Source organism: Microtus oregoni, unplaced genomic scaffold (genome assembly GCF_018167655.1).
Source record: "Microtus oregoni isolate MIOR12 unplaced genomic scaffold, Mior012 000003F_ref0000135, whole genome shotgun sequence".
In the NCBI taxonomy this organism is placed as follows: domain Eukaryota; kingdom Metazoa; phylum Chordata; class Mammalia; order Rodentia; family Cricetidae; genus Microtus; species Microtus oregoni.
In genome coordinates this window covers 16,537,859-16,552,550 of record NW_024543062.1, presented here as the reverse complement: position 1 = coordinate 16,552,550, position 14,692 = coordinate 16,537,859, and the positions used below count along the sequence as shown (strand labels likewise).

General features: G+C 45.4%; 1 protein-coding gene across 2 annotated transcripts in view; it reads left to right on the top strand.

Annotated features, from left to right (window-relative positions):
• Positions 1-14,692, top strand: part of Tmem132c (transmembrane protein 132C) — a 310,009-nt gene that overhangs the window by 251,471 nt on the left and 43,846 nt on the right. For both annotated transcript variants that reach the window (XM_041649352.1, XM_041649351.1), the window contains exon 4: positions 2,037-2,220. In XM_041649352.1, coding sequence (XP_041505286.1) covers positions 2,037-2,220 — 184 coding nt within the window. The remainder of the gene's footprint in view (positions 1-2,036; positions 2,221-14,692) is intronic.

Below are 14,692 nucleotides of genomic sequence, written 5' to 3'. Positions count from 1 at the left end.
AAAGAGCAGCCAGTGCTCTTAACTACTGAGCCATCTCTTCACCCCATTGTTTGCTTATTTCTAGAGTCAAATCCAAGTGTGCTGCCTTCTTCCACAGGACAGATTTCCTAAGCCTCTCCCTTATGCTACCCTTATGTCTCGGGTTCTGTCTTTTGTATTAACTGTAGGCAACAGCAGGGGAGGCCAAGTCCTTGCTCTGTGCTAGCCTGTTGAATCTCAGCTGATCAGATATCCCCTTCGGTACCCTGAATGGGAGCCACTGGCACAACCGGTCAAGACAGCAGTGTGTGTGTTTGAATGTGAGGCATAGATTTCTCAAGAGCTGGTTTTCCTAGGATTCTAGCTGTGCACCCCCTTCTTCCCGCTTTTGCCCATCATGCCTCCATTTCTTTCTCTCCTCCTATCCTGCTCACTGTTCAGTCCCCACTTCTCAAGTCAACTCAGGCTCAAATCCATACTCGTCAGCACCATGGAGAGCTCATTGGAAAGCCTTTTCTGTGGGCAGCCTGGGAAAGAGATGTTTCCGTTTCTGTTCAAGACAGCACTTGAAACAAAATGGGTAAAATACAGCCCGAACCAGACTATGCTGTTCTCCTGGGAGAGGCTTCCCCATTCAGAATTTCATTTTTTTTCATTTTGGAGTCTCTTTGCTTCCACGGGCACTGAGCTGCCCATGATGACTATGATATAGGTACTCAAATCTCTCCCCGCACCCCCAGGCTGGGAAGCTAAAGTCCCTTTGGCGTTTAGCTCATTGTCGGCTCCGTTTTCTTACAGACGAGTCCAATGGACAAGAGGCTTGGAAAATTGGGTTTCCAATGGTCTGAAATTTGCTGTGACTACTGGAGGGGGTTTATTTACTTTGGAGTAACTACTTTATTTTGAGCCAATTTTGAAATTTTCTTTCAAGAGTTACATCTGTAAATCCACACCATTGATTTTTATCAAGCAGTGGTTCCTGGCACTCTCTGGGATTGCCTACTTGTTTAATTCTCTTTCTCTTTCTCTCTCTCTTTCTCTCTCTCTCTCTCTCTCCCTCCCCCCCCCCCCTCTCTCCAGTATCACCACACACCCAATTAGGCAGGGGCTCTTGGCCTCCTCAAGGCAGATCTCAGAGAAAGCAGAAAAGCGCTGACCACAGGATGAACTGACTCCTTTTCTTTGTCTCTGTCTTCCAGCAACAAGCAGAGAAGGGGACATCTGAGGGAGTCAGATTCTGAGTGAGGGTATGAACTACAGAGCTGGATGAATAAGGCTCATGCATGGCAGAGTCCATATCACCGCTGGAGTTTGTTAATTGGGGGAAGGGATTATATCACCTTTTAAAAAAAAAAGACAAGATTTCATGTATCTGAGGTTAGCCTTGAAATCAGAGTGTAACCAGGATGACCTTGAACTCCCATTTACCTGCTTCAACTTCCTAAGACCTGGGATTACAGGTGTGCACCAACACGCCTAGTAGATCCAGTGCTGGGGATCGAACCAGGGGTTTGTGCATGCCAGCAAGCACTCTACCACTAGAGCTACATCCCAAATCCGTGGGTCAGTTTTAAAAGTATGCATTATTGCGATTCCCCACCAGAGCATGTCTTTGGAGTTTAATCCCACTAAATAAAAACAAAAACAACAAGTGTTACCTTGCCATACTATCCTAGAACTCAGGAAATCAAGACAGGAGATTTCTACAAGTTTTAAGGCCAGCCTGGTCTACAGAATGAGCTCCGGGATAGCCATGGCTATGAAGTGAGCCCTTGTCTCAAAAACAACTCGAAGACCCCACCCCTCCACACACTGATCAGTGCTCAGTATATAAGAATTTCAGTTTAGGTCCATGGCTTGTGGGTGCTGCCCTATCCTAGCCCCCCACTCTCTAACTTGAAAGTGACGTCATGCTTCAAGTGCCTGGAGCTGTCTTGGAGAGGTGGTCTTTTCATCCTCTGATTCTGAGCACAATTGTGGGGTTGGAGGTAAAGGGAGAGCAGGAGCCTTCAAATAGCATCATCATATTAAGGCCGTTTCCTTTCATTCCCTTCCAGAAGCGGCAATCTATTCAACGAGGTCATGCAGATGAATTTTGAAATCGCCAGTTTCAGCAGCCTCTCCGGGACACAGCCCATCACATGGCAGGTGGAGTACCCCAGGAAGGGGACCACAGACATCGCTGTGTCTGAGATCTTCATCAGCCAGAAGGACCTGGTCGCCATTGTCCCCCTCGCTATGGTAAGTCATGATGTCATGACGGCCCTTGCATCCTACTAATAGTGCCCCTGCATACTTCCTCTTTTCCAGCTCATCACTGCAGTGACTTTATGTATAAGCGACTCCATCTTCCTCTACCTTGGAAGTGGCAAATTACCTTTTATTAGCTAAGCTTCTCAGATGAGCCACGTCCACGTACCAAAGTCCTTGTTGTTTACTTCTAATTTAAACCACTTCAGCTCTATTTTTCATGCTCCTATCTATATACAAAATTTAGGCTACCTTGTGTCCTGGTCAGGGTGAGCTGGGCTGGGCAAGGCTGTGGCAATAAGTGACTGCAAATCTCAGAGACCTGAGTCCACTAGCTATCTTGATTATATGGCATTATGTGAATGGCACGTGTGCTGGCTAGTTTTAACTGCCAACTTGACACAACCAACAATCACCCGAGAATTAGGTCTTAATGAAGAATTGTCTAAGCCATGTTGGCCCATGGACTTGTCTGTGGGAGATTGTCTTGATGTTCAGTTGAGGCAGAAAGACCCGTCCTGGATGTGGGTAGCACAGTTTCATGGACTGTGTCAGAGTCCTGGAAAAAGTGGGCTGTACATGGGCAAGCAGGCAGCATGGATGAACGTTCTCCTCTCTGCTCTGGACTATGAATGTGACTCACGACAAGCTGCTTGAGTCCCTGCCTTGACTCCCTCCCATGATGGTTTGTTACCTGGAAGTATCAGCCATGTAAGTCCTTTCTGCCTCAGGTTGTGTTTTTTTATTATAGCAGTAGAAAGGAAACTAAGACAGAAGGGGACCCTGTGTCATGCAGCCCCTGAGAGGTATTCCCAACTCCTCCCTGCCCCCTTCCTGAAGGAGGCAACTGCTTCATCCCACTTCCCTTGGACCACAGACTGGGCTCTCAATAGTCAAAATGTCAGCAGAATACATTGGAATCACAGAACCTAGCGCGTCTTCATCCTACCTGTGACAGGGTTGTATTGCAAATTACATGCTGGGCTCCTGTCACTCTCATTGATGAGCTCTTATCAGCAAGTATCCTATTCACTTAATAAGAGGGGCTGGAGAGATGGCTCAGAGGTTAAAAGAACTGACTGCTGTTCTGGAGGTCCTGAGTTCAATTCCCAGCAACCACATGATGTATCACACCCATCTATAATGAGATCTGGTGCCTAGAACACTATATACACAATAAATAAATTTAAAAAAGATTATGGAAATGAATTGATCAGGATTCTTCAGTATACATAGGAGACAAACTCAACAAACTCAATTTGAACTTAAAGTGTTTCTCAAACACCTGCGAGTGTACATTGCTTTAGATCTACCTGGAGTCTTTTAAGACTTCCTAGGAAGGGTCATTAGTGCTGTCTGCAGACCACACCCTGGGTGCTCCTGGCCCATATCATCAGGTAACCCCTGAAAGGACCATAATGGTGTTATCCCAGAAGGAAGAGTGAGACCTTCACAGCCAATCACTCAACAAGCCCCCTGGAGAAGCTCTGGTTTAGAACCATTGGTCTAGAGAGATGACTCCGTAGTTAAGAAGGCTTATTCAGCTCTTTCAAAGCCCCCAAGTTCAGTTCCTAGCTCTCACTGCTTGTAACTCCAGATCAAAGCATCTGACGCCCTCTTATGGACTCTGAAGGTACTATACTTAAATGTGCACATATATGCACACAGAACACATTACATACAATTTAAGAAAATAAAAAATGAATAAATCTTTAGAAGCATTGGCCTGGCATGGCTATGTGCTCCTTTTCAGCCATTCATCAAAGTCAAAGTGGATGCTACACTCTGCTTGCCAGGCCTAAAGCCGCATCACCCTAGGCGAGTATACAGTCAGACGCAGAATAGGCAGGCATGATGCATCATGGGAAAATCTGACTCTCACTGTAAGGTGAGAGATACTAGCCAGACACAACAGACATCAGCCCACGTGTTGTCTGCCACATTTGCTAATGTGGAGAGAAGGTGGAGAATAATTGCTTGTAATATTGTATTTTGGATGCTGCAGACTAACTCCAGGCCTTGTACACAGTTGACAAGCGCTTGACCTCTGAGCCACACGAGTCTCATTAGGAAGATCAGCTGATCAAAGTCTCAATCTCCCTGCCTCAGACTCCATAGTCCTGATATTATGGGTGTGCACTACCACGCATGGTTTGTTCTCAACTTTGAATGTGTACCATAATCTCAAGTAATCCTCCACCTGAAGCCTGACCTTGACTCCATTTTCAAGTCTACATTTTAAACTGTTTTGCTTTCCTGCTCAAAAAAAAAAAAAACCTTAAATATTTACTATGTGGCCCTTCAGGGGAAAAAATTGCAGATCTGTGTCCTAGAATTCATGCCAACATCCATTATGAAACATAAGTGCCCAATTCCTACCCTGCCTATTTCAGAAAGATAAGACATTCAAATACTTTGAAAAGCAAAACCATTGTAAGGATGTAAGATATTATTACAGACCATTGTCAACACGTACATACTCCTTGAAATGAGATGTCATTATTGTGGCGATTGTATTTTTATGGTGCTTTTAAGACAAGTAGGAATTGCTCCTTGTGTCACACCCCAAATCCTTTTGTCTGCAAGTTAGCCCAGGAGAATTCAGATTGGCTTCATGCCACGGTTGCTGACAGTGACATATCTACAGGGCCAGCATGCATGCAGCTTCTGTGTGACCCTAGGCTTGGGTGTTTGCCAGTATTGGGCTTGCCTGGAATACAGGACTTGACTTCAGCTGTGGACGCAGCATCGAGAACTAGGAACAGTTGTCAGTGGGATGTGGGTGTGCACACCTATAATCCCAGTACTCCACTGAAGCAGGAGGATTCCGAGTTCCAGACCAGCCCTTGCTTAGAAAATTATATAAGACTCTGTGCTAATGAAAAGGCTATAGATGAAATGGCTCAGAGACCCTTAAAAAGTAGGTTTTGGCATGGGCATTTTGTTGTTATTCCTGTTTTTGAGACAGGATTTCTCTGTAGCTTTGGAGCCTATCCTAGAACTCACTCTGTAGACCAGGTTGGCCTTGAACTCACAGAGATTCACCTGTCTCTGCCTACCAAGTGCTGGGATTATAGGCATACACCACTACCACCCAGCCTTTTGGCTAAGATCAAGTGTGGCATGGGCATTTTTAAGTAGCATAATGTTTTGGGGATTCATTTATTTATGAAGAAAGGGGATAAGCATATCCGAAAGTGTTTTTAAGTAAAACAAGATTAAGTAAATTTATAACTAGCCCCCCCAAAAAATAATCTTTATTGACAGTAAGTAGGAACAGAACTGTAGATACACTCAAAGATGAGAAACTTTATTTTTTTTTTTAATAATGGGATTGAACCTATGACCTCATGTGTACTCTGCACCCTCCCTACCACTGAGCTACAACCCCATCGTTTTTATTTTGAGGCAGGGTCTCAGGTTGCCCAGATTGGCCTTGGACCCATTCTGTACCTACTCCAGCCTTCAGCTTGAATCCTCCTCCCTCAGAATCCCAAGTAGCTTTCTTCGTTTTCTTTAAGTGAAATGGCAATGGGTTTTTGATCCTACTGCATGTACTGGCTTTGTGGGAGCCTAGGCAGTTTGGATGCTCACCTTACTAGACCTGGATGGAGGTGGGTGGTCCTTGGACTTCCCACAGGGCAGGGAACCCTGATTGCTCTTTGGGCTGACCAGGGATGGGGACTTGATTGGGGGAGGGGGGGAAATGGGGGACAGTGGTGGGGAAGAGACAGAAATCTTTAATAAATAAATAAAATAAAATAAAATAAAAAAAGAAAAAGAATCCCAAGTAGCTGGGAATAAGGGGCTGAGCTAAAGGTTTTCAAACGGGAAAGAGAAAAAGCAAACACTGTGAAGCAAAGCCCCCTGTGGCCTGTTGGCAGCTGGTTAAGTCTTTGAAAATACCAAGTAGGGGCTGGAGAGATGACTTGGAGGTTAAGAGCACTTGCGGCTCTCACAGAGGACCCCGGTTCAGTTCAACACTCACAGTGTGTGGCTCACCACTGCCTGTCACTCCAACTGCAGGGGATCCAGCATCCTCTTCTGACCACAAGGGACACCCACACACATCTGAATATACACACATACATAAAAATAAAATAAATGTTCATAAAAGGGAAAGCAAATAAGTAAATTTCCCAGGATACTGTTCATCTTAAAGAAAACAGCCTTCAGAAAGGTCTGACAGGGGTTATTAAAGAGGAATTTGCTTCTCTTGAAAGTTCTTGCTTCAACATTAAATCTTCCCAAACCTTTCTTCAGTGCAGAGAGGAAGCTGGGGACAGGAATGCCACCTGCAGACTGTACCATCAGGCCTCAGCGTCTGTCTCCCCCAAGCACGGAGCAGGCTGCACACGAGGGTCTGAAAGAGTGCAGACAAGGCACCTGTCCATCCCATGCAGTGCTGCTTGCTCTAAGGAACTGCACTGTTAAACCCCAGCAGCCTGTTCCAATGCAACTTGCTCAGCACCATCTCCAGACAGCTATAGGCTGCCCTTCCCATCAGCATCCTTTCCCTGAGGGACCCTCTCCCTACCTAGAACCCTCCTCATACCCACAACAGGCTTGGGGTAAGAGTCTAGTAAAGACCAAGAACATGCCAGGTCCATGTGGGTAGCATGAAACTGAGAAACGCATGGACTGTCAAATATATATGGGGGTAATCATTTCTTCTATGCAAAAAAAAAGTATTCATCTGAGTTATTTAGGCAGGAACAGAAGTCAGGTATGGGCTCAGTGAGACGCATTTCCTTGTGACAGGAGAAAGGGGGTGATAAAGGACCATAGACTCTCAGTAGAACTCATTGAGCCTCATGGAGCTCCCACACTATATCCATCCCAGAGTGGGCAAGAAACAGGCACCCCTTGCTTTATATAACCTGACATGCTGGTGGGGTTGCCCCCTTGGATAGATCTTGCATAGGAGAGGTGGGACTTTACCAGTGGCTGAATGAATGTGAGGGGATCTGTTGTCCCAAAGTGTCTCCCTACAAAAAAATTTTAATGGGAGAAAAATACCCCTACTTTGGGCCAAACATGATGGCCTATGTCCTAATCTCAGTACTGTAGGTCCAAGCATGATGGCATATGTCCTTAATCCCAGTTCTGTATGAGCCCATTCCTACCAGGTCAGCTAGGGTTCCTGGATAGGAGATCCTCGAGGCCAAAGGAAAGTCAGAAGAAACAGAAGACAGGATAGAATCTGGAGGTCTGTCTGGTCATGCCGAAACAGCCAAATAGCCCCGAGTTTATTTCAGAACTTGCTCATATACAAAAGCAGAAGAAAGCACAGCACAGATGGCCGGTCAGTATCTAACCACAAGACCATTCCTGTCCTTGAGTGAGCAGCCTCCTCTCCAACATGTGCTTGCTGCCCAGAAGCAGCCTTCCTTTCTATCTTGATGTTCCTGAGGTTTGTCGTCAGCAGTATATACTCTACTAGATAGAGTGTTCTTTTCTCACAGGCTAAATCAGAAGTCTCTCATAGCCCTCAAGGTTATAGGAAAAAGCAGAGCAGGCAAGCTTGAACTCAAATGACTTCTTTAAGTCAGAAATGACTCCAAATGGAGTCACATATGGGCTCCCACATAGTACTCAGAGTTCAAGTTCAGCCTAGTCTAAAAAGCAAGCTTTAAGCTACTCAGAGCTACATAGTAGGACATTGTCTTAATTTTTTTTTTAAATTAGAAACCCTAACTTTTAGGTCTTGTCTAGAAAAAAGTAGCTCTCCCATTTAGCAGATGCAAGAAATTGTCTTTCCATGACTGAGATATTTTGATTGGATTTTCTGATGTTGGCCAAGTTCCTTGAAGTTTTGATGAGTTTCAAATCATCACCCTTTACTGATAAGGCTTAAGATGAAGTCATTTTCCTTGACCTGAGCATGCCATGGGAACTTGGGGTTGTTCTTGGACTTTCTGTGGTGCAGGATAATCTCTGCAAAAGATCAAACTGAAAATCAACTGTCCATCAGTGGGCTGGTTAAAGGGATCTGAGTTTGGGTACCAGGGGTCCATGGCACAGGTGTAATGGGGCCTGTAGCTTGACCTTTCTGTTGAGACTCACTCCACCTCAGTGACCTGTGTGAACCAGGCTGGTTGCACTGCACCCCCAAGGCTGAGGGCACTGCCCCCACAGAATTCTGATCTCAGGCTCTTTGGCAGGTGGCATTCAGAGGTAACTGGTGGGAGCAGGTCGAATATCCCATCCCCCCAAGAGAGTCCATTGCAATCCAACCCCCTAACTCTTCATTCCCAACACAGTGTGGACCTGACCTTGTTTGGAGATTGCAGTTTTGAAAATGTAATGATGTGGAGTTGAGGCTCTCCTGGACTAGGAAAGTCCCCGAAGCCAGTGACAGGGGGTGTTTATTATGGAAATATTTACAAAGTTAAGAGCACTGATTGCTCTTCTAGAGGTTCTGAATTCAATTCCAGGCACCCACATGGTGGCTCACAACCATACACATATAATAAATAAATAAATAAATAAATAAATAAATAAATAAATCTTTTAAAAAAAGTAGTAGAAGAAGAATGTCCCAGTCACCCAGCCTGCCTAGATTTTCTCTCACAGAATGACTGTAGAGTATTGCATTGCACTTCTGCATTCAGTATCTGGATTTCCCCAGGAGAGGAAGGGATCTCTGTATCATCTAGAACAAAGCTTGGTAAACAGTAGGTACTTAATGAGGAGCTGTTGAATGAGTAAATGGTTAGGTGATGGATTAGGAGGAAGGTAATTTATTTGTTCCTTTTCCGTTGCTGAGATAACCAAAAGTGACTTAGAGGAAAATGAGTTTTCTTGGGCTTATGGTTCCAGAGGGAAAGCCCATGATGTCAGGGAGACATAGCAGTAGGGAGCCAGAGAGGGAAGCTGGGAGATCACATCTCAACCACGAAACGTGAAGATGGGAGAAAGAGCTAGAAATGAGGTGAGGCTGTGAACCCCCAAAGCTTATCCTCAGCTACATACAGCCCCCAACACTGCTCTTAGAGGTTCCACCACCTCCCTAAACAGCGCCACCTATTGGGGAGCCAAGTGTTCAAATACATGTCTGTGGGGGACATTTCTCATTCAAACCACAGATGGATAGATGGATGATTAGATGGATGGGTAGATATTTGAAGAGATGGAAGGATGGACTTAGGAGGCACTGAGTTTATATTCCCAGAATCCATGTTTGTTTGTTTGTTTTTAAAAAAAAAAGGCGGTTATGGCGATATGCAGTGGTAATACCAGCACTGGGGAGGGAGAAACAGAGGATCCTGGGACTTGCTTGCTAGCCAGCTTAGCCTAATTATGGAGTTCCATGTTCAAGGATACCCTGTCTCAAAAACTAAGATTAACAGCAATAGAAGATGACACCCAAGGTCAATCTCTGGCTTACATACACACTCAGAAACACAAGAACAGGCACACACACATACACATGTATGCAGGCTTGCATAGGCATGCACATGCACACACACACCCTATGTACAAACCACACACCTACACACAGAGACACTCACACACCACACCTATAACAGACAAATACACACATATACAGACACACCAAACATACATTAAACAGATACCACACACACACACACACACACACACACACACACACACACACATACACCCTAATTTCATTAGATGGAAACAGTTTACCTCTCATTCATCTTCATAATACTTTAGGATTTAGCACCAAACCAAGGGCTTTCATTTCTGCTTTCTCTGCACCATTGTGAGTGGCTTACAGCTCAGGGTGCCCCTTCTCTTTTTCACTTTCTGAAGGAGCTTTAGAAAGAAGATTGGGAGAGACACGCTGGCAGAACATTCATATACATAAGATAAAGCTTTAAAAATGAGAAACAACCCACAGGATTAATCAAGAAGCCAGTGCATAAGCCATATGTAGTTCCCTCCCCAAGTGTTACCACCGTGGTTGCCCAAGCACACCACCCTTGTCCTGACAGACACCAGAGGGCAAGGCATGCGGCCGTCCACAGAAATGAAAGCCATCCATTACTCCAGAGGGGATTTGACAGCATGTGTTGGGATCAGACCTAAAATTCACTTCCAAGGCTGTGGGTTATTACCTCAGACAGGGTGTGTGCGGCGTTCTGAGTCCAGCAGGCAAGCTGCTAAGCTAAAGCCCTGTGTCCTGAGGGGAGGGGAGGGGAGGGGAAGTTCTCAGAGGCACAGAAGCCCTGCTGTCCTGAATCCCAGCACACCAAGCCTTCTTGAAAGTAGAAACTGAAGAGAATGGATAATGGAATTCTATTTCTGAGAACCTTAGGTGGGTACAGATTTTAATGAGAATTAAGCCTGGTATTTTGCCTTAGAAATTAATACAAGAATGACTAAATGAAACAAGAGGGTTTTACCCCCCTCTTTCTGGGTTTTGCCAAGGAGTTTTAAAAGGTAAAAATCAGCACATTCATTTATTTTATGGAAAAGTGTTCCCTTTGCCTTCCAAACACACAGGTAGGATGGTTCCTCCTTCCCTTTAAATAGTTCCTTGCCACCATGTCCCACACATGCCTCCAACTTCATCTGCATTAACCTCAGGCTGCCGGCAGCCTCCCTGAGATGCTGCACAGTGATGAAAAATGCCCTGGACCACTTCCGAGGCTGGCTCTGCCTCTCAGGAGACCTTTGAGAAGCCAGGGCACAGCCGGAATCCGGCTCCTTCCTGAAGCTGTTCTCTGATGGCTCTCCCCTGCTGTCTGCCAATGGTGGCAAAGATTTAAGCTGAGGGTGCAAGTTCCAAGGATCTGCCACCATCCCTCAGAGCTCCCTCTGGACCTGCCTTCCTCCATGCCCTCCCAGTCCATTCCCAAGGAAAGCAAGTTCTGCCTCTTCCACCAACCTCATGGGGTGTAAAGATCCAAATGAAAATGGTCCCAATAGGCTCACAAGTAGTAGTGCTAGTAGGAGGTGTGGCCTTGTTGGAGGAAGTGTGTCATCGAGGGTGGACTTTGAGGTCTCAGATGCTCAAGTCAGGCCCAGTGTTACCCACTCTTCAAGCTGCCTGTGGATCAAGATGTAGAACTCTCAGCTACCTCTACGGCACCATGTCTGTCTGCAGGCCACCATGCTTCCCACCATGATGACAGTATACTAAACCTCTGAACTGTAAGCCATCCCCAGTGAAGTGTTTTCCTTAATCAGAGTTGCCATGGTCATGCTGTCTCTTCACAACAATAGAAACCCTACCTAAGACATGGGTTATTCAAAGTTTCTCACCACTTTTGTTTAGAAGATAACTTTGTTGAATTATAATGAAGGAGTAAAAAAAAAAAAGTCTGTAAGTTGATGATTTTGGATGTACTGTCACAACCAGGGTACTAAACTTATCACTGCCTCCCAGAATTCTTTTCTGTTAATGACTAGAATGAATGTCCCCAGTGGCATGTTCCCCAACCCATGGCACTGTGGGGGGTTTTGGAACCTCTAAGAAGTGGGGCCTACTGGAAGGAAGTTAGCTCATTGGCCAGGGATGAGAGACTTCCTGAAAGGGGCTATGGCCACCCGAGCTGTCTGTCTTTGGCTTTGCTTCCCCGGCTGCCATGAAGTGAGCAGATTCTTAGAGCCATGTCCTCCTATCACAACCCTGTCTCCTCTTTTGCTAGTAAGTTAAGTACTTCAGGTGTTTTGTCACAGAATCAGATGTCGTGCCTTTGCTCTTTGTGCATGTGGATATGTGTGCGCATGTGCACACAGAACACTTAACATGAGATATCTTCTGTGTGTGTATGTGTGCTTATTCATGTGTTGGCACATATATACATGTGGATTCTTGCATGTGAAAGCCAGAAATCAACCTCAGGTTCTGTTCCCGGGGAACCATGAGCCTCATTATTTGAGGTAGGGTCTCTCATTGGTTTGGAACTCACCAAACAGGCTAGGCTGGGTCCACCTTTCTGTACATCCCCAACCCTGGGATTACAGTTCTATGCCACTACTGTCTTGCCTTTAATCTCTGTACCCAAGAAGCAGAGGCAGGCAGATCTCTGTGAAGTTCAAGGGCAGCCTTGAACAGGCTGAACGGGCAGAGCAGGTTCCCAGCCAACCAGGGCTACAGAGTAAGACTCTATCTCAAGATAGATAGATAAAAGGAAAGAGGGAAGGAACAGAGAGAGATAGAGAGAGCCATCATGCTCAGATTTTTAAAGGTTCTTATGGTTGTGAGGCAGGCACTTTGCTGAGTCAGCCATTTCCCCGGCTCAGAATGTCCTCTTAACAAAGTTTCAAGTATACCCATAGCATCCTTGTGGTTAGCTACAAGCCCTATGTTATAGATCACATACCTGGAACCTGCCCTTCCAGCAAAATTGGAGCCTCATTCCCACTGATGGATACTCCCATCACCCCTTCCAGCATCTCTACCAATCACGACTCTCTCTCCTCCCTCCTCCTACGTGTGGGGGCATCTTAGATCCCTCCACGAATGGAGTCGTGCACATCTGCCCTGCATCTGGTCTGCTAGAGTAACACCATATCCCCCAGATTCACCCATATCAGCATTTCTATTTCCATAGCCAAATAAATAGTATTTCCTACGCATGGACCAGGTTTCCTTTATCCATTGAACTTTCAGGGGCACTGCCATCGGCTTCATGTCTCAGTTGTCACCGTGTTGCTATAGTGCACATGGAGCATAGACCATCTCTCATTCTTGACTTTCTATTTCTGACTTAGTAGGAATTCTTCCCACCTCCTAAAAACCCACACAGCAACAATGACTGAACACCTTAGAGTCTCAACCCCTTTTCAGCATCTCCCCTTTCATCATCTCGAAGTCCCCCAAGGTGCCACATGCTACTCCCATTTCTCGGCTGAGAAGGTTGAGGCTCAGAGAGGTAAAGCCAACCACTCAAGAGCTGATAGCTGGTCAAGGCACTCATGGGGCTCGACTTCAGTGTGACATTAGGGTCCTTCCCTGTGCTCAGAAGCTGGGACTAGCTGAGAGACTGAACGCACAGTCCTGGCAGAATTCATTCTATACCACAGCCCTGCTGAAGCCAAATCTGTGGTCTCATTCCTGGGAATTTTCTCCAGTTCATCTCCTCTTTTTCTGCTCCTGAAAAACACTGTAGCTAAAATGAGGCCTCCCCTGCCACGGAGTCCCCACCAAATCCCACAGTTGGCAGAGTAGAATTCTCTACAGGGACCTTTGGCCAAGTTTACCACGAATATTTGCTTCTGTGTGACCTATTTTTTCTGTGGCCTGTCACATCTAGATAGGAGTGGTGGCACTTTCAGAGTCAGCAAAAGAAATGCCATCCATAATTTGGGGTTGCTTTAATTGAGATGATTTATAAAATAAGTATCGTGCCGAGGCACCAGGGGAAACATGAAAATGCCTTCATTTTCCCAAGGTATTAATGATGTTAGTAATGGTGATGTACATACGGTAGTGGCCATGCTGACAATCATGGTAGTGGTGATGATACTGATGTTGCTGATAATGTAGCCATAGTGATAATGATCGTGATGACTGTGTCGACAAAAGTGGTCTTGCTGATAACTATTCTCTTGACAGAAGTCAGGGTCACAGTGGTGATATCATCTTTTAGAACAGTCAAAAATCAAATCTGACTAGTGAAGAGACAAAAATGACATCTTTAGAGCAGTGGTTCTCAACTTTCCTAATACAGGTCCTCATGTTGTGGTGACCTTCCAGGCATAAAATTAGTTTTGTTGCTACTTCATAACTATAATTTTGTTACTGTTATGAATTGTAATACAAATATCTGATATACAGGACATTTGATATTCGACCCCTATGAAAGGATCATTCAACACTCATGGGGTCATGTCCCACAGGTCTCTGCCCTAGAGAATATTTCAATGGACTGAAGATACCAATATCTTTCCTTTGTGTGTTCAAATATTTACTCTGAGTATGTGTCCACAAATGAACAGCCACAATACCTCAGGTATGGACTCCTCAGAGGAACCAACTGTGACCTCACAGGACCAGCCGTTCCAGTTTGCTAGGCCTGGGGAGGTTCCTGGGATACAGCGTTTCTGATTTTAAGACCAGGATAATCTATGTAAACCTGAATGAGTAGGCCATCTTGGTTTCCCAGCTTGACTCTGAGATTGTTCATGGGATATGTGTGACCCAGTGTTGTCACCTTAAGCCATTGCTATAGAAGTGAAGGTAGCTGTAGAGAAGTCAGTCTTTGTCTGAATTGCCTTAAGATGAATTTTGCTGTCTGTATGTACCAGTTGAAAGACTGCACACAAACACAGCTGGTTTCTCCCCCACACACACACACTCCCGTCTCTTGGTTTTTTGAGACAGGGTTTCTCTATATAGTCTTAGAACTCACTATTATAGACCAGGCTGGCCTCAAACTCACAGAGATCTGCCTGCCTCTCCTGGGGTTAAGGTTAGGAGCCACCACACCCAACCCTGGCTTCTCTTGGAAAGCACAGAGTCCCTGGCAATCCATAACCCACA